The sequence below is a fragment of the Ascidiella aspersa genome, chromosome 9 (assembly GCF_963924565.1).
Source record: "Ascidiella aspersa chromosome 9, kaAscAspe10.2, whole genome shotgun sequence".
Taxonomy (NCBI): Eukaryota; Metazoa; Chordata; class Ascidiacea; order Phlebobranchia; family Ascidiidae; genus Ascidiella; species Ascidiella aspersa.
Genome location: NC_139455.1, coordinates 22100148 through 22120258, shown reverse-complemented (window position 1 = coordinate 22120258; position 20111 = coordinate 22100148). Strand labels below are relative to the sequence as shown.

The 20111-nt window shown below is 38.4% G+C and overlaps 1 protein-coding gene across 1 annotated transcript; it reads right to left on the bottom strand.

Moving 5' to 3' along the window:
* Window positions 1-1621: 1621 nt before the first annotated feature.
* LOC146133605 (regulator of G-protein signaling 5-like) lies at window positions 1622-9364 on the bottom strand. Its single transcript, XM_083397384.1, has 4 exons — window positions 9155-9364; window positions 8204-8274; window positions 2346-2509; window positions 1622-2088 (listed from the first exon to the last, which is right to left on the bottom strand). The coding sequence occupies exons 1-4, from the start codon at window positions 9274-9276 to the stop codon at window positions 1771-1773; spliced, it is 675 nt and encodes a 224-aa protein (XP_083253510.1). The 5' UTR covers window positions 9277-9364; the 3' UTR covers window positions 1622-1770.
* Window positions 9365-20111: the final 10747 nt, after the last annotated feature.

Sequence of the window (20111 nt, the reverse complement as noted above, 5' to 3'; positions counted from 1 at the left end):
TGGCTACAATGCGTTAAGTTTGTTTCCAAACTGTTTTTTTCCTCATATATTTTTTAATATTTCAACCCAATAAAATATTTTGCTCGCCGCACAATGCCATATCGCCTAGACCAGTTGTTCTCAACCGGGGTGCCGCGGCACCCTGGGGTGCCATTTCTAATGCCCAAGGGTGCCACAAGATATTTGCGAATCTGATTTTTGTCAACTCTTACAACTTTTTGTGTAAGATTAAAGTAGACTAAATCCAATTAAAACTTCCAACGTTGTGCAGAGGTGTGTTGTTCCAGTTGCGTTTATCCTGACATTTTAGTGATTATTACCTACGGAAAAATCTTTTAGGGATGCCACAATTTATTTATTATTTCCGGGGAGCCACAAGCCATAAAAGGTTGAGGACCTGGAATGAATTTCGACAAACACATCGAACGATAACCTATAGTTTCGTATGTTACTGTTCTAGGTCTTCAAATTATGACGAAAGTTTGTGTATCATCTGTAGAAGAACTGTCATGCGTTCTCTTAAAAAAAATTCAACTTTCATCCCTTATTAGCCCTATTTAATATTTCTTTGTGGAATCTTATGATAACTAAAACGCTTTGATGGGTAAAAACAAGTTCTTGTCAAAATAGGGCAAATTGAAATAGAAAAAAGATAAAAATATCCAACAGTTAAAAACTCGTTTTGAGAGTTCAAAACGCTCAGTAAAAAATCAGCTAAATGCTTGATAAGTTGGGCCTTTAAAAATAAGAACGACCGCATTGTCATGAATAGTTTTTATTTAAATTGTAAAACGAAAAAGTATAGTCACAGTCTCGGGAAAACCCCGTTCATTCGTGCCACAGTAACCGGAAAGAAAAATAAAAGAAAGAAAAGAAATAAAGTGTCGAGAAAACAAACGAAATAAATTGCACAACATCATTGTGTACCCCATGGAACTCAACAACAACTGAACGAAGGTAAATTTTACTTGTTTTGTGAAACTATGGAAAATAGATTAAAATGTCGCTTGATCGTGGAAATCACAATCTTGCTGAAAACATAAATTTTAAGAAAATAACAGCTACATGTAAGAAACAACGAGCTGTTCTAATTCACACACGCGACAAGAAACACCAAAGACGCGACAAATTGTTGGAGAACGCGACATATTGGGGGCTAGAAAGTCTAAAAATGAATCACCAGCAGAATATAGAGTAAAACATTTTTTTTTTCGAGAATGAAAATATGTCGATCATCATTTTTCTTTTATCCTTGTATTTCCACTTTTCTTTATTGACTTTATCCTCTTTCATTGAGAACGCGACATTCCAACCATAAGCGTGACACTGGCGACACGCGACATATTTGACCACAAACGCGACACCTGTTCCAAATGCGACATATTGGTAGCGCGACATTCAGAGCTAGCAGTGTGACTTTACAGCGACTGGGTTCATATGGTATTGGCGCTGCAGTTAGGAACGTGGGCGCGACACATTTTCGCTTGGACTGAATGCGACACTTTTGAATCCCAACGCGTTACGTCGGAGTAAACGCGACACTATTGGATCAGCAACTTGACATATTGTACAGAAGTGCGACACTTGTCTGGCACCCGGCTTGAGTCAGTAGAATCAAACGCGAAGGAACGCGAACTAGCGCGAACGAGCGCGAACGAGCGCGAACGAGCGCGAACAACCGCAAACGCCGCAAACGACCGCAAGCGACCGCAAACGACCGCCAACAGGCGCAAAAGGACTCAAAAGCGCGATTGGACGCGAAACGGCGCATTACAGGTCGAGACGAACCGCCACCTGCTGGCTCTCAATGGTCCTGCCGTGGAACATAAGTCCAACGCTTGTGGCGATCACAGCGGCGCTGGAGGCCTCGGAGGCTGCTCGTTTCTGACTCCAGTAGCACTGCTTGAGTCTGGACGTGTAGCGCTGCTCCTTCAGGGGTATTAACGTCGGATGGAGAGCCATGAAGCGAGGAAAGGGGTCGCGTTCCATCAAAGCGAAGATGGCAGACGCGGCGAGGTCAAAGGTTATGCTGTCCGGGCTCTCCAAGAGGCTGCGAGTGATTTTGCGCGTCGCGGCGTCGATATTGATCTGGTTGGAGAGATTGCAGCACGGTTAGAAATGGGGAAAAATAAAATATTTTCAGCCGTTTATCGTTGTGTTAAAAATGAATAAACTTTTGGTAACGCTCTACCAATGTCCTGTCAAATGTGGACTATCCCTTAACTTGACCCACTTTTTAGCACTATTGCTGATTTTTGATTTCAAAATCGAGATTAAAAACAAAAATAGATCTATTCGCAGAATCAGACAGCTCTTTTAAATGTAAGAGAGTCTTGCAAACTCACTTCTCGACTAGACCCGACTTCAATGTAGGTCTGGAATATAACAGGGGCAAGTTTGGCCTGCTTGGCTTGCTTTTGCTTCCGGTAACCTTCCACCTTCATCCAGAACTCGAGGTTTTCGTCGCTGAACTCTTTCTCCAGAAACGCGCGGAAGGCTTCTATTCGAGCTGAAGTGAAAAAATACAACTGTTGAAACGAGCATAATGGTTGGAGGTTTTAGTTAGTAGGAATATGAAAGCCCATATAGAAGTAGGCGGTGTTGTAATGACTTAAGTCAAGGACTTGACCTAAGTGCACTTAAGTAACTGTTTTCAAATGACTTGACTTGACTTAAGTCTTTTGGACAAGTGACTTGACTTGAACTTGAGTAATTGAGTCAAATGACTTGGTTTGAAATTAAAGGCTTTTATCTAACATTTTATTATAAAATTGAGCTATTTATTAAGTTTTGCACATAAAACGATTAACGATCTGTTTGTTGGTAATTCTGTAATGTTACCGACTGCGTTGTATTCTTTGCCTCATGCTACTTTGTTGAATTACATTCTGTTCGGACATCGTGATTTAATTAGCTCTGAATCTCTTCTCTTTTAACGCTGTACATGACTTTTTATTAGCTTCTTGCAAATTTTGATGTAAATTCTTTCTAGTGTCCAATATTGAGTCATTATGTGTTTTCCTTAAAACCGTTTGTTCTTCGTTATAACTGGTGTCGCGACAAAAGGTTTTCTTCAGTCGTAAGACTGCCACCTGATTGTACATTTTCTAGTTCTTATTATTATTGCTTATTATCGGACGAGTTTACCAATTTAAAAGTTTATCGTTTTATTATTATAGGTGGTTTGATTTGGCATTTAAACCCGCCATCCACTTTGGAAAACTGCGCCAAGAAATCTTAATGATTTTGCTTGGTATAAAATAATTCAACTGGAAAAATAAGTTTAACAACGGGCTTCTCGGCCATGTTCCACAATGCAACTGCGAACGGGCCGCGTTACATCGTTCTCTTTCCATTCGAAAAGGATAGCAAGCCTACTAATCACCGCGTCAAGGTGACGACTCAAAACACCGTAGCTTCTGTTTCTAGCTCAATTAAATGCGCATTATATTCGTATGTTCATGACCTTGAATATTTATTGATAAATCCGACTTTCAAGGTAGAATCGCAAATAATCGCTTAAATTCTTATGTTTATTTGGTAACCGATACCACCTTCATATAGGACGAGTGCCGATATTGCATGTTTAAACTTTCGCAAAGCGGCGATTTGTAATCAGTTGCATAACACAAAGCAAAAATAGTATTTGCTTATTCATCCATTCTTAGTCATCTAACGGGTCAATGGTAAAATGCCTTTCGTTACTGAAGACCACAACGTTAATAATTAATCAATGCAAGGACATGAATAAATTTTCCCCATTAGCGGTTGTAGTAAAATAACGCTTCTCAACTACAACGCTTAACTTTTTTTAATTGTGGATTTTTTCCATGTAAAGTACCACTTATGAGCTATACCTTGACTATAGAAATCAACAAAATATTCTTAAAATTTGTTAAGGCTTACGCATAGTTTGGCCAGATTTTATGAAAGTTAAAAGGCAGAAATAATTTTTTCTTATTTTTTTCTCACGTTTGCAAAGTTTTGGCGAAATTTCGCAATGTCAAAAGTTAAAAATCGAAGGGTATTTTGAAAAGAGCTTCCGCCTTACCGGGTACGTTTACGGTTTTAAAAGATTGCGCACCGAGGTGCCAAATCACATTTACTGTTTCGCCTTCCTTCGCAGTATTAACTAATATAAACCGTTGTTGTGAAAACCTAGACCCGATGCTGCATGATGTGACGCATTCTGCAGCGATATGTCCGTGATTTCGGGAACAGGCCTTCGATTGTCAGCTGTCAGCAGGCTAAGGTTTCGCCTCGCAGCAGCGGTGTCGCATGTCGCTTGTCGCTTTATGTGGCAGCGTGTCGCAACGGTCCGCGTGTCGCGTAACTGGGAGAATAGGTGCACTGGGCGTATTTGAACAGTTCCTTCGAGCGGAGTCGTGCGATCCCTTTATAATTGCGGTGTATTTTTAGTCGCGCCTTGGCCTTTCGCTAAGGAGACATTTAATCGATATGTGAGCTTGCTTTCCGCTTGCTTAACCGACCGCCGTGACTGGCTTTTCCGCGCTGTCAAATCGATCCGACATAACAAACAGATTTAAAACCATTTTCGCGTTCCAACGCCGGTTATTGTCAGTCACGGTGGTTAACGAACGACAAATCAAACAAGCATAACATCGGCATTTTGCTGCGCTATTATAAATCACCTCCTATAGCGCTTTCTTTCTTCATGCTTGACAAAAAATTAAACCGAAAGTTTTTTTGACATATAATAATGATCAAACTATTTTAAAACGATATTCATCGCATTTTCGGAAGAAATTAATCTTGTACTAAAGCCTGTTTAAAGTAAAAGTATTTAAATAAGTTAGGAACTATTGAATGTTGGGTAAACCATATCACCTCACCAAACGGAATACCGCAATGATACCAAACGAAAGCCGGTAATTTTTAAGGGATTTTAAATAATTATATTTGAATAAACAAGAGACGAATGGTTTAATATTATAGCAAAATATTTTTAAAAAATACCAAACTTTTAAAGACAACATAACTAAAAACAGAGATGGAGATTGCGGTGATAATACTGCATAAAAAATGTTTTTCTAAACATATAATAAGATACCCATCTTTAAAATAAAAATAACGACATTGTACAGTGTCAGTTAATTCCGCTTAACTTAGCTTTAATCGGGTTCAGGTACAAGATTAACTTCCGAAAGGCTATACCGCCAAGTGTTTTGAACGATGAATTATTCACCATCAATTTAATTAAAGCGTATCGATCTAAAACTTAATAAACGCGAATAAAGCGAGGCAATACCGGTTCGATATCACTGTGTCGTGTCAATGTGCCACCCTTTGCGCACACATTATAATAATGGAAGAGGATATTCACCCAGACTCCAAAGTTGTTCAAATCGACATACAATCACTAACAAGTGCAAGCGTGAAACAGCGACCCGGTCAAATAGCCGCTCCTGAGGCTATTTAGCCGGCTAATAAATAATTTGAATCGATTTCCGAAAAATAAAATTATGCATAACTCGGAAAATTAAATCGAATAATACGACCACTGAAAGCTAACGCTAACCCAAATCAATGAATAACCACGTATTGGTGCAAGCCTAAAAATCGATCCGGCCAAAAAGTGACTTCCTATAATAATATCATGCGTTTATTCGCGACACTTTATGGGCCCGCAAACCGAAGCGACCTTTGGCGAACCGTCGCCGAAAAATCCGCGCGAATGTCAAAGCCGGGGTCGCGAATGATGATCATTGCCGAATCACCAGAAGTCTGACATTTGCAGCAACAGCGGCTGGTCGTTAAACCGGTGACTCATCTAAGTATGGCGAATATCGCGTGGCGCTTAAGGCCTCTGAAGAAGCCGTTCGGAAATTCACCGTGGAGCTTTCGACGTGCAATTCGACGCCTTTAATGGGCTTGCTTTGGACATGCGATAAAATTTGGTTATAACACGCGAATCGGGCTGTGTAATCCTAGAGATGAGTGCGTTACTCATGAGAATCAAATCAACGCTTGGATGCACAAGGTAGAGATGCTACCAATATAAGGGTGAAATGTATTTGTTTTACGATTATCGCCGTATGCCGATTCTTTGAACTAACTAAATGATTAAACCAAAATTTAAATGCACCAAGTTAATATATATTTCTTTTGAAGTGACCATTTTTACGATTGTAGTTTACACTACTGCAATTCGATTTTGGGGCTATAAGTGGAATAATTTAGTTTGATCTTATAGTTTAATTTAATGTGTACAAGGAATCGTTGTCTTTTGCACTTTGAACTTTTGTTTTTCGTAATTCGATCAAAGGAGGATTTTACCATTGTAAAACGAATTTAAAGTATTTTCAAGTTCAGGAAAACAGCCGTACAAATTGATGTGCTACAATAGCGACCCTGTCAAAGCACGTCGTTTTGAACAACGATACACGTCTTGTAATATATCGAAAGCCTTTTGAGGGTACCAACCGAAATTAGTCAATGAAGTTAAAATCAGGTACGTTATCCACGGGTGTGTAAAGTATAGCATAATAATGAAAAAGGTAGAGTAAATTGACATCAGTTAATGGACTAACGATGATACAAGCAGGTATCGCAACGTCTTATCAAGATGATAAAGTTAAAATTGATGTCTAAATTTGAAATCATGCGGTCTTTAAATGAATTTCCGCCGACGCTTAGTCTGGCCCCTTGTGAACCCAAACACCCCCACCTGTGAGCCCCCTGAGGCCCCGTAAATCACACACACACGCTCGCGCGAACATGACCTCTATGAAAGGGTGATCCCATAACGTAACCATATAAGGCGGGCTTAGAGGGAGGATCAAGCCAATCGGTATTATTTGTCCAGCTGACCCGAGGATTGTGTCAAATCTCCCAGGAGTTGACAACTTTGATGCTGGCGATAGAAGACGGCCGCCAACACTGTTGCCAGTGTTGTGATGACTAAATTTGCGTTTGCTTTCTGTATATTGCGTTTTTGGTATTTTTTATGACAAGGACTTGACTTGGAATTAACTTGCTCTAATTACAATGACTTGACTAGGACTTGACTTGTTATTTATTCAAAAATACTTGACTTGGACCGAAGTTATTTTACATATGACTTGACTCAGAGTTTTTTTTCAAATGACTTGATTTGGACTTTATTGCTAAACTATTCTTCTGTTATTTATCTGGGGTTTAGGTAACATTTGCTTTGCAAGGGTCAAAGTGAGTTTTAATATCACACATTTAATGCAACATAGTATTTTTGAGGATCGACTTTTAACGTAAATTCGGAGACATACTCAATACGTGTCGGAATAAAACTAGCACACATCGAGCTGTTCCAACTGCGCTATAACAAGTCCCCAGCCGAATTACCACTGCCACTTAAGCCAACACAGAGACCTTATTGATTTACTGGGAGGAACAATAATTTTATCGCAAAGAGCGGTGCTATTTTTACCCCAAAACATTGGTAATTTGGTCGAGGAGGGATTCTCCTCCGAGTTCGGTTTTGTCACGTAGGCAGCTCACGCTTAAAACTCGACAAGAAAAGCGAGCCGATCATTTGTGTGAATGCAAATTGGCAGGGTTTCAAAAACGGCAACAAAGGAATTTGGCAACGGCAAACCAGCCCATCGATTTCTTTGCGCGATGAGATAACGGCAATAATGAAAATATATTGTTGTACTAGCGTTTGCCCTATACGGGAAATGTCAGCTACTTTATTGACATTGTAAGTTGCACCACGGAGCAAGCTATTTAAACCTGTGGTGGCATTTGGAAAATTGCAACATTAACTACTGACATGTCTTGTTTTTACTGACTTGTCGTTTTTTTCTCAGAAGTAGCTAAACAATTTCTAAACAACCAGTTTATATTAATTTCCAAACAACCAGTGTTTTTTTAGGTTGTGCTGTGTTTGATTGAAAAATGCATCGCAAACAACCTGCCGAACATCCAAGATTTTCACATGTATAGCCTGGTAGCCTGGTAAATCTATGTACACTGGCATGCGTGGATTAACTCAATAAAGAATCGCAGTTAAATTTGCCATCGTTTTTTATTGTGTTTGCCTGACAATGTTGTTCTTGGCTTGGGCTTCTAAAACAGCCTTAAAATATCCATCGGAAACGCCCCACAAAGGTTAACAATTTCTCGTGCTCGGCCCCTGCGCCCAGAAACCTCGGGCAACGAAAGCAGCAGCGCTTTTCAAGTCACGAAGCAGGTCTTCACTTACATTTCTTTGCCAAAAGATCTGCGAGGGTGCTCTTTGCCGGCAACTGGAGTCCTTCTCTTAACGTCGGGAGTCTGAGAAGGAGTACAAAACGTAAGGTTAGATGAAAATCGTGGCACTTTAACATTTTGTTTTAGGAAACGAAACGTTTTCATAGAGATGCTCCAAGGTTTAATACAGGTTGTGGGATTTAAATATTTTATACATTTCCGTCAATTTAGGCCAATTGTCCAAAATCAGAGAACAAATCTGGGAATTTATGAGTTATATATCCTCAGACAAATAAGTTCGATAAATGTATATCCTATTTTAAGAAACATAAAGCCTAAAAATGTACCGTTGCCTTAGGTGCGGTTAGTATACGGCGTATTAGTTCTAACTACCCCATGTTTTTTGCAAAATAATCCAAATGCAGTTCAGCAAATCGTACCAATGACTGAGCCGTTACATTACAGTGCTGTATATTGTAATGACTTAAGTCCCATTCAAGTCATTTGTGAAAAAAAACTAATTCCAAGTCAAGGGTTTTCAAAAAATACCAAGTCAAGTCCCAGTTCAAGTCATTATACGAGCAACTCATCTCCAAGTGAAATCAACGATATCTAAATAAAACGATAAACTTTTAAAATTGGTAAAATCGTCCGATTTGAAACGATAAGTTAACTAAGAAATAAGAAAAAAATTGAGATAAACAACTCAAATTCATAATAAAGTGTTATAAAAATAGTCAATTTCGACTCAATATATTTGAATCAAAGAAGTCAAGTCAAATAATTTTAAAACGGTGACTTGAGAGTATACTCAAGTCAAGTCATTACAACACTACTACATAAAAAAACAACGAAAGCTTGGTAATTAGATCCGGCAATCGCTTCCATAAAAGTAATTGTAGACCATGACCAAGTCAAAACTTGTCAGCAGAAATAAGGATGCAAAGGAGATTCAGAAACTCACGATTTACTGCTCTGTGTCTTCTTGAGCACTTCCTTGCAGTAGCCGTTTCCGATCTCGACTTCGGATCCGCTGCGCTGATGCTTCTTGGTCATTTCGTAAAGTGCGCTGGCTACGAGAGGCATGACAGAAAAAAGCGCCACTACACAAAGTGTGAGCTACAGACTATACACAGCCTACTCCGTCAGGCGCCGAACTAACAGGGAAAGAAGAGATACCTATATCTGGAAAACGACAAAGGCCGGTCACAGGTTGTATAGGAAAACGGAAAAATGCGAAACTTAAAATATATCATATAATTCATTATTCATTTTCAACATCAAGTTATTCGAACGTTCAAAATGATACCTATACCTCTGAATGGGTTTTGATATTCTTACTACGTCTTACTACAATCTCCAACCAATATGCTTCTAAAATTTTCAGGTTGAGAGAATTCAGAATTCTGGTACTTACCAGTTAACGCCAATGACAAATTACGCAGTTAGAAAGTCAGCGAATCGTTTGAAGTTAATCGACTGTTACTTAAAGGCTCATTTATTTCCTAATACTGACCTTGCTCGTTAACCAAAGTAGAAATAAATCGAAAATTCGATACACAACAAAATGTAAAAGCGAATGATTAAAGAAAACGCAAAAAAATAGAGATTTTGAAAACGATGGCTTACATGGGTAGAGGGTTTAATTAACACAAGTTTTATTTTAAGCACTAATTTGACACTAAAACTTAACACACAGCGTTGACGACCACTGTAATCTAGCCCTTCAAAGACCGCCCTTTCGATCAGCAATAATGCATAATAATACATCGAATAAGGGCTCCAAGGTTTAAGAAACGAATTTCAACTAAAAAAGGTTGATTAGATTAAAACAGGTGCATTGGTTAAAAACTTCAACCTAAACATTTTGAAATAACAGTGATTTTTTGCAGATAAAAACAAAGAGTTCTGCCTTTTTACCGGACTTCATAGAACATTCGCACGTCAATTTCTATCCATATTTTCGATACAAAAAAAAACCAAGATACCAGAAACCCGTTGAGCGTCCCCGGGCTATCAGCACCTTAAGCTTTGCACGACAAACCATACCGGAACAAGGGCAACCGCAAAGCTCGTTAAACCTGGGTTCAAGTTACAAGGTTGCCTTCAGCTCTGTTTAACTTTGAAGCTGTGCGTCTGTTGTCGTTGTGTGCACCTTCCAGGCTTTGAAATGATTGCATAGCGTTAACGGATCCCGAAATTAAGTTTACAGTGCAAAATTAGAACCTCATTTTTACCACCCTGATTCCAAAGAGTTACTAATTTTTTTTTTTATTTTGCAATGTTTTCCGTTTGCGTTTTTTGTTGATATTGTTTTGTTGCTACATTGGTTTCCAAACGCTTCAGTGGTTTTTTATTACCGCTTTTCAAAAAACAAAACAAAGAAGCACATACCGTTTTCAAAAAAGTGTCACACTTACATTGAAGCTGACATTAACTGATAGTAAAGTCATGCCTACACGGAGGCTACACCTATAATTTCTTGGCAAGGTTGAAAGAAATATTGCAGTCAATCTAACAAAAGAAAATCGCTAAAGTACTGATAAAAAACTTTTGTCTTCTTTGCAAAGTTTTTATCAACTTTCATTCAACTCGCGTAACCCATACAACCTTATAAGACAGTGGTCGGCAAACTTTTTTTTTGCGGCCCAAAGTACTCTTTTCAGAGCTATTGAAGGCCCACTACGTAAGACCAATACGAAAACAGTGGCGGATTCAGGATATTTGTTTTTAAACTGAATTATTGCACGGCGCTTTAATGCCCAAAACACTGCTATACCATAATGTAAAACATACCAAAAAACGAAAAATATACGCGCGATGCTCGAAAAATTTTGCATAAAATACAGTTCGACAGGCTTTCAGGACCACATTTGGCACGTGGGTCTAAACCAGGCTGAGATAATATAAAAATTCCAAGCCAAACATTGGTGGCCGGTGGTTTACAGCAACGGCATATATTACTAGAAACCACGTCACCTAATATAAGGTGACGTTTCAACACCTTTTACCTATACACAAACATATCTCGGGTTATTAAAAATCGACCATTAACTCATGCGCTATTCTAATAAATACTATGTCAGCCCTAAACACTAAAGTTTTCAAGTCTCGCAAAATTAAAGTTTACTTATCCTACCTCCTACTACAGCTGTTAGTTTAGTTTCTGGCGTTGTAAATTTCGATTAATGTATTTTAGTTAGCATTTTGCGGCTATACAGAAACATCATCACTGCTATCAATTTGTACACTTTAATTTACACTTTCGTTTTTGCATAGCGCGTTAACATGTGACAAACATAATTCCAGAAAAGCCTAAAACTGATACTGACGCAAGCCTAAACCTTACTGCAAATATCAGCTGCGCTAATTGCTCGCGTCCACAAAACACGCGTCTGCCTTGTCGCATAGCCAAGTCCATCTCACACACAGTGCATAACGACTGCGCGCCTAAAACGTCCAGCATATTTCCTTAGGAGCGCCTTATGCAACACTGGCAGGCCCCTGATCAAGATAAAACCTTACAAAGAGCTGAAAATAAGCCCTATAGCAGATCTCCTTAAGCCAGCAGCGGCACCGACAGAGCCTAATGGCTGTAACTGAACCCACAGCAGTTTAATTTCGCATTATAAGGCCACGATCAGGGCGCCTGCGAGAGAAAAAGGCGCCCTGGCCCCTAAGGGATCGACCTATAGGTCTTCAAAGCGCATTCAGCCCAGGGCATTGATCTCACTGCAGGCGACGAATTCGCAAAGCAAGGATTGCTGCCAGCAGCTCGCCCTAGGATCAGTCGCAAACAAAATACTTCTCTCTGGTGTCACTAAAGCAGGTCTGTGTTTGCTTCGGGTTGCCAGCGGGGTGAAGCCTGAGGTAAAATACAAATAATGTGCTGATTGTCAGTTTTAAAGTTTTGTTTCTACAAAATTCTTCGTTGTTTTTATTTTTTGAGTTTTTTGTACGAGTTCCGGCACTTTTTAATTAACACTCAACTGTCAAAATTTGAGAATATTTAAAAGCTATAAATACAAAATACAGCCTCAATATCTCTCACAACTTTTTCCTTGAATTTGCTGAGGACATTGCGTTTGTTAAGCCGGACTAAGTGTTCATAATGATACAAACAACAGCAAAAACATTTTTGTGTGTTGAAATAGAATGTCAGTGTTGACAAATAACCAACAGTTGATGTTTAAAAATAAATGAAAATAAACTATAAAGTTGTTTCAGTTCTTTTAAAACATTTGTGATTCATTTCGGGTACTTTTAAAATCTCCAAAACGAACCTGACGTACAGCGTGTTTTATTGTGACACACACAAAAAAGGTCAAAATACAAAAACACTCATGTCAGGGTGTTCCCCTATCCCATGCGGCCACTGTGGTTTTCCATAAAGCCGTCATCATAAACATGCCCGACCAAGTTGCCTTCATTTGGTTGAAGCTGACGGTGGTGGCATATAGGAGCATTTGGAAAGCACCCTTCACCAATAGGATCAATATTTGCACCGCGTCTTTGCTTGCTGTAGCCAGGTTGTGCGGTGTAAAGACGACACCACTAATTAAATGAACAACACAACCAACGCTAGACCTGTTTGCGCAGCACTCTGGAAAGCATGTGATATTTCGCGTCTGTATGCCCCAGTGTTGTAATGACTAGTCAAAGTCAGTGCACTGTGGTTTAGTCATTCATTCTGTTTTAAAGCTATTTGAATGACTTGACTTGAGTCTTTCGGACAACTGACAAGTCTTAAGGTTTTTCATTAAATACTTTTTGTAAAATTTGGTTGGTTGTTGACCCCAATTTCTGCTTGTGAAGTAGTATGCTCACATTGCGTTACGTTTTTTATTTTTTTCAATCAAAATACACCCATTTTTGGATGAGTTTTTCCATTTTAATATTTCACCATTTTTAAATTTATAAAACGATTAGACTAGGACCTGACTTGCTATCTGCAATGGCAATGACTCAGACTCGAACTGACTTTTGATTTTATGCCAATTACTTGACTGAAAATTACGTCATTTTAAAACAGTGTTGTGCGAAAGACTTGAGTCCCGATAAGCAAAGACATTTTTCCAAAAGTTTTAAGTCAAAGTCATTTAAAAAATCAGTGATTTAAGTGCACTTCAGTAAAATCATTATAACACTGCTTCAAAATGAATAGTTTTTTATTTGATGCGACAAGCGTTGCTCTGACGATCTTGAGTTCATCTGCGGTGTTTTGGTGGTGAACTTAAGGCGAGTCTATAGATTAGCGCCGGCCATCGCGTATCGACTTATAGGCGGTTTTCCGCAAGCCTCGACTACCTTGAAAAGGCATGGAGGGATTCCCTATTAAATTTTCATGACGCGGAGTATGTCTGCATCCGAGCTTCCTGGCAATCTTGATCCGACGGAAACTCCGCAATGCGGCGCAACCTTTGCCGGTTTTTGACATCTCAACTGCGGTATTACCATTGCGGTTGCGTTTTACTTATTTATGGACAGTTACATTATGTTCGCGCTTTTTACACGATTGGAGATACTGGGAATTTTCCCGCGTCTTTAGGGCACTGAATTTTGATGTCAAAGCCGTTTCTCTGCGAGCCGAAATATAGTCTTTGGGAGTGATTTTTTAACTTTAGTTTTATGCCCATGCTTGCTTGTGAAACCACACACTTTCTCAGGGCGATATTTGTTTTAAGAGAAACAAGTTAATTTCAGATGAACAGATTTTTTATTTTGTGACAAAAATGTTAAAGCATCGTTTATGAAAAAAAAAACTTTAAATGAAATAATTGACACTTTTTTAATTTTTTTAGCTTTGAAAGGTATGCATATAATATGGAAAACAATTTGAGAAAAAAATATTTTTATCATTTTTTTGCTTTGAGAAAGATGCACATGGAGACATGAAACCTGTTATAGGCATGTAGGAATAAAGCTGCTTAATCATAAGGTAAACAATTTCACACTTTTTACCTGATATTAAACAGCCAAGAAATTCACGTAATAATATAGTTTTAAAACATGGAAAAAGCCTTAAAATTCGTCATTTTGCCTGTTGCCAATTACGTTAAATTTTTCCTCTTGTACAATTCGTACAGGATACAAATTGAAGTGAAACGTCTAAAAATAGAAATATTTAAATGCCATTCGCATTGAGCCTGATTGATCCGTATCCAAGCCGTCGATTCTAACCGGATTTCTGTCTCACAATTATATTAGCGTGAATTATGGCCTGTCAGGTCGAATTAATTCTTATCAGCGCCGTGCGGAAGAAATGGACAAACACGTGTTGTCCTGGGGTCTTGGACAGGGCGGCGGAATTGCTGCACATTGTGCAACCCAGCCTTGATTAGGAAAATAAGTTTGCAAGAATTTTTAACAAGAACCGTTTTGGTTGAAAAAAAAACGGGTTGTAATCGAATATACTTCGGAATTTTTAAAACAACACTTTTTATAAGATTATTGGAATTAATCATAATTACAATAAATCAGGTAAAGTTGATTGTTTAGTTCCACTTATAGTGACATTGCGGCAAATTATTTACCGAAAATTGTATACTATAAAAAATGAAATGGGCCCCTATCGATAATTTTTTATTTGCATGTGTAGATTTAATTTGCATGAAGTTTTAATCTTTTCCAAACTATCCTAGAAACGGCAGGCTTCTATGGTTAACAATTTCAAATATATTTTGTCCTAAATAAATTTAAGGAGAAATCTAATTGGGCCACAGGGCACCACCCGCCAAAATCTTCGTTGTGGCCTCGTTCGATTTCAAGCGCGGCCAGCAAGCAGGAGAGGAAAGAGCGGGCGCATAATTAATAGCTCGTGCGAAAATTCATTTATTATTCAAAAGGCCCGAGGAAAAGTGTCCTTTTCGACTTTGCGTTGACGCAGCACGTTTTTACCAAAAGAAAAATAATTTAATTAAAAGTACAATGGCGTGAATGGCGTACGCAGAGCATTTATTTTTAAAGTTAATGCAGCACGTTTAATTTGGATAAAACAGTCATTCAATTTGGCAAAATACTCTACATATTCGTATTCTCTGTGAAAAACAAGCAATTTATCTGTATCCGCAGAGTAGAATATTTTGGTTTGAAAATATAGACAAATGTGATATACTCTTAATGGCCACCTTTTTTCGCATCTGTCTTAGCCATATTTTTTTGGCTACAAAAAGTACAGTCATTCAGTTTGGCAAAATACTACAAACACAAAGCGTATTTTCGGTAAAAAGTAAAAGTAAGGCAATTTATCTGTAGTGTCAGATTATAATATCGTGGTTTGGAGAATAGTACAGACTGTCATAAGAATATCAAAGCCCATAGAGAAGTAGGTATCATTTTTTTTAACATATGTTGAAAATGAATAAAGAGTTATTCGAAACGTCCAAAATGATACCTACTTCTCTATGGGCTTTGATATTCTTATTACGTCTTACTACAACCTCCAACCATTATGCTCCAAAGTACAGAATGTGTTATACCCATAACGACCACTTTTTCTCGCATCCTTCTTCGACATAATTTTTTGCTGCAAAAAATAAAGCTTATATGATTTTACAGTGTTGGACGAATTTCAGTCGTAAAACTTCAACCAGCAAGGATAACTTAAAACCGACTAGGGTCAATCACAGTCCGTTAAAAACTACGCGGCTTCGTCATTTGCTAAACCAATTTCTTAGTTTAAGCAACTTAGGTTGACTAATCAACAAAAAACAATTTTCTTAAATAAACGGTGTGTAATTTAATATACTTGGGAACATAATGGATGGAGGTTGTAGTTAGACGTAGAACGAATACCAAAGCCTATACAGAAGTAGATATATTATTTCCTATATTTACGTAAAATGCGGTTCGTTAAAAACCACACGGCTTCGTATGTTGCTAAACCAGTTTGCCTTGTTAAGCAACTTTGGTTAACTAAGAAACAAAAACATTTTGCGTAAAAAAACGGTTTTTAATTTAATATACTTAGGAACATAATGGATGTCGCATTTTTTATATTATACACAAATTAAACCTACACGGCTTCGTCATTTGCTAAATCAGTTTTCCTTGTTAATCAAACTAGGTTGCCTAAGACTTCGAAATAAAACGTAGAAACGAATATAAAAGCCCGCACGGAAGTTGGTATAGCATTCCCTATATACGTCAATCTCGATCGGTTAAAAACTGCCCGGCGTCGTCATTCGCTAAAACCAGTTCGGGGTCAGCTTTTTCGAGAACAGCACGACACACGAATATTTCCCTTACATATCAATTTAGCCTCATGCAACTTAAGCACCCCTCGGAGTCGGTCCCCCGGGGGCGGCGGACGCCGGGGCGTTTCTCAATCGCGCGCTTGCATCTGTGACGCAATAGAGACGCGCATTGTGACGCAAATGCGCCGCGATAATTGCAACGTGTGCCGCGCGCAGTCCGCTCTAAGTTTTAATGCTGATATGGCTTAAATAAGCCCAATACAGAAACGCCGTGAATAGTTGATGGCGGGGCGTTGCTTTAGGAAAAGTCGCAACTTTGCGTCGTGCGTGAGTGACGTTACGCAAACCGTGCGAGATTACGTGTGACGTCATAAATTCTCGTGTAACAACAGAACACATGTCCGCCCATCTCGAACAAATTGCCAAAAGAGCTTTCGAAAGCAACTCCGCATCTCGGACAAAGGGAGATGGGAATTTAAAGTTACATAGCAAAATAAAAAAAATCCTCAAGTTATCTAGAAAATTAAATAAATAAATCCCAAAAATAAAATACTGTTCCTTAGCAAACATACGGGTGACCAGCATACTTTTACAAAGATGATACTGAAACATTAGTTCGCCTGTGTAAAAAAAAACTGCAACTTTCATAAAAATGTATTTTTTCAGATGCAGAAGTGATCACGAAAAATTCTATATTAATTTTGGTATCGGATCGGCACAAGATGAGTACCGATACTATCGTTGGCACAAGTGGAAGATTTTTCTCCATCGCGCGCTTGCATCTGTGACGCAACAAAAGCGCACAGTGTGACGCATAGTTGCGACGATAATTGCGACGTGTGCCGAGGAGTCCGCTTTAAGCTTTAATGCGGATATGGCCTAATTAAGCCCAATACAGAAACGCCGCTTATAGTTCAGGGCGGAACGTCGGAACGTTGCGCCGTGCGTGAGTGACGTTACGAATACCGCGTGTGCTTGCGGATGACGTCATAATGGCGCAGGAAGGGTGCACTTTGGCCGGCATGGTTTGGGGCCACGTTAGTTTGACATTTCACACCCGGGCTTGTTTGTGAAGCGACGCAGACCACGTTTGTTTATTTCGAGATAGAGAAAGTATCTTCCCGGGTGTTCCGATGACGCATTTGACGCATTTTAACTTTCGGCTCCAATGCACAAAAGCGTGAAAAACATTTTAACCTTTTTTTATTTCTAATTTGGGCTCTAGTGCCAAAAGCGTCGAAAACATTTTAACCTTGTTTTTTGCAACGGCTCGTTGCGTCGCCTGTGGTTTTTCAGGTCTTGGTTTTAACGACAAAAACAAGCTTGTGCGCTCGAGTTGGAAAAACGTCAAAATAGCTCTTGTTTCTACATTTATCAGTCACTGTGTCGATTGAATATAAAAGTGGAATCCACTTTTTAGATTAACCACTCGTTTCGCTGTTTGAATGACGAAACACTTGGTCAGTCACTTTGCTAAAAAAACACGGCGATTTGGTGTTTGTATATATTGGTATTATTTGTCTTAACTTATGCTGTCCCCAAAAAAATCAGAATACCCTTGGTAATAATGCAGGATTCTTTTCGGACCCGGAAAGATATACACAGGAAGCATGTTCCATTTTAAAAGCCAAACACTCAATCAATAACTTTGTTCAAAAAGCACTTGACGATTTGTGTGTAAATCTCAAATAACTTTGCGTTTGTTTTCACTTATGATAAAGCGCAAAGATCAAATCACATATTCATATTTATTTGTCTTTTGTCAATTGTCTACAATTCTACATCGTTTGAGACAGAGTGGAAAAAACAGTTTTAGAAATCAGCAAAATTCGCGAAAAAACTTTGCCTTGATGTAAACGAAAAATGTGTATGACTGTCCAAACTAAATTTTTCATAAAGTTGTCTCTTTGCTTTACAAATAAATGATGACGAAGACGTCGAATGAATTATTTAAAACTATTGTATGAAGCGTTATAAAAAACGATTTTATTTGGTATTTTAGATAAATGTATTTCGCATACAAAAACATGATTCGTACTTTTCGTACAAATTTCAAAGGTAAGGTTTAATTAATTATATCTTTCTTCGTAATTAAAATCGAAATATTAGAGTTGACCGAATAAGAAAGAATATTGTGACGTTTCATTAACGTCATATTCTCGAAATCCAGACGGTCTCTCGCGTCGGTCAAATTTTCACAATCAGTATAAAGACGTCACAGCAATGAGTTAGTAAGACCAATGCATCGTGAATCAGTAAAAAACAATTAGGGACTCTTTGATAAAACGATGTACATGCCACACACCAGCTGCGTACATTTAAGCACGAGTTTCTTAATTATATTTCGACGTGTGTGACCAACGGTTTTCTTTCGCCTTTCTTTCGCTAAAATCGTAGTTAAAATGCCTAAATATTTCGAATGACAAAAAGGCGATGGTCGCAGGTCGGATATTTTTCAAGTTGCTTTGAACGCCTGAAACAGTATTTTAATCTTTTTTTGCGTCTTTATCGTGAAATTTTGGTATTGTTTTGAAAAGCTTTGCACAGCGGCAAAAGTCTGCCACGTTAAATGCTAAGCAACTGTTTGTCTGTTGTAAAACGCACACTATAAAGTTTGGCTAAATGAGGGGGTGTCGCTGAATATTACGTTTGTCACAAACCACGTTTACCGTATAACTTTTCTAACCCAGTGGCCCTCATACACTTTCGGCTTCCGAAACACTAAGAAAATCTAAACTTAATCGGCAAGCACAAACAAAACTACAAAACAAAAGCACCATATCTTATCAAACGCCCCCAATACTCAGCAAGGCAATAAGTAAGCACCATAATATATCATCAGTCGGTTAAAAATAACCCGAGCCCAACTCCCTATAGTCCGACTCCGGCTAATAAAATAAACCCGGATTTGACTCTGACATGCTTGCCGGCATTTATAACGCGTGAGTAAGTTTACCTTTCGCGACCAACTTAACCATGTCTTAAGGAATACTTTTGTAAAGGAGCACACAGTTTGAAAAAACTGTTTTAAAGTATCTATAAGATAAACTCGACAGCACGAACTTGTCGTTTTAAATGGTCAACTCGACAGGGTAACTAGTAGCGGGTATATACTCGCCGAGTATAGTCGGTTTACTTACCAGCTTCAACAGTAAGTGTTTTATTCTGGGAAGATATATTTTCTTAGTATTTAAATAGCTACATATTGATTATATTTGTCAGTAGGTTTTAAACAGAGGTGAAAGTAGAATAATGTTCTCACCGAAGCCATAAAAAATTTCTTTCCATGAAAAAAAGACCAATTTTTTTTTTGTTTTTAGAGATGCCGTCAAACAGCTACCTCATAACGGAATGTCTAAACAAAGTAACCTTAGGAAAACAACCTTATCTCTGTCGCTGTCGTTGTCGAACCTAAATCCTAGTTTAAAATTTTAGTTTTTTAAATAATATACCTCTTAAATCGCAAACTATGTCGCACGTCTCACAACAGTTTGGTGAACCCTGCAATAAAGAAAAAAAAAGCATTTGTTTTTTGTCCGCAAGATGTCGCTACTGAACACTGCAAAACAGTCAAGCCAGACAGACTGATCATAAAAAAGGAAAAAAAGACCGTCTCATCAGCTGCAGTTTCTTTCAACATATACAAACTGTTGCTACAAGGCTTTATAATACAAACAAAAAACAGCTCTTTTGGTAATTCCAATTCAATTAAAATTAAAATTGCCA

Excerpts from the sequence above, each read along its gene's own strand:
- LOC146133605 (XM_083397384.1), bottom strand. The coding sequence starts at position 9,276 with ATGCCTCTCGTAGCCAGCGCACTTTACGAAATGACCAAGAAGCATCAG. Across the intron at positions 8,275-9,154 it reads AAGACACAGAGCAGTAAATC|ACTCCCGACGTTAAGAGAAG; the intron begins GTGAGTTTCTGA and ends ACTCCTTCTCAG. Across the intron at positions 2,089-2,345 it reads AAGTCGGGTCTAGTCGAGAA|ATCAATATCGACGCCGCGAC; the intron begins GTGAGTTTGCAA and ends CTCTCCAACCAG.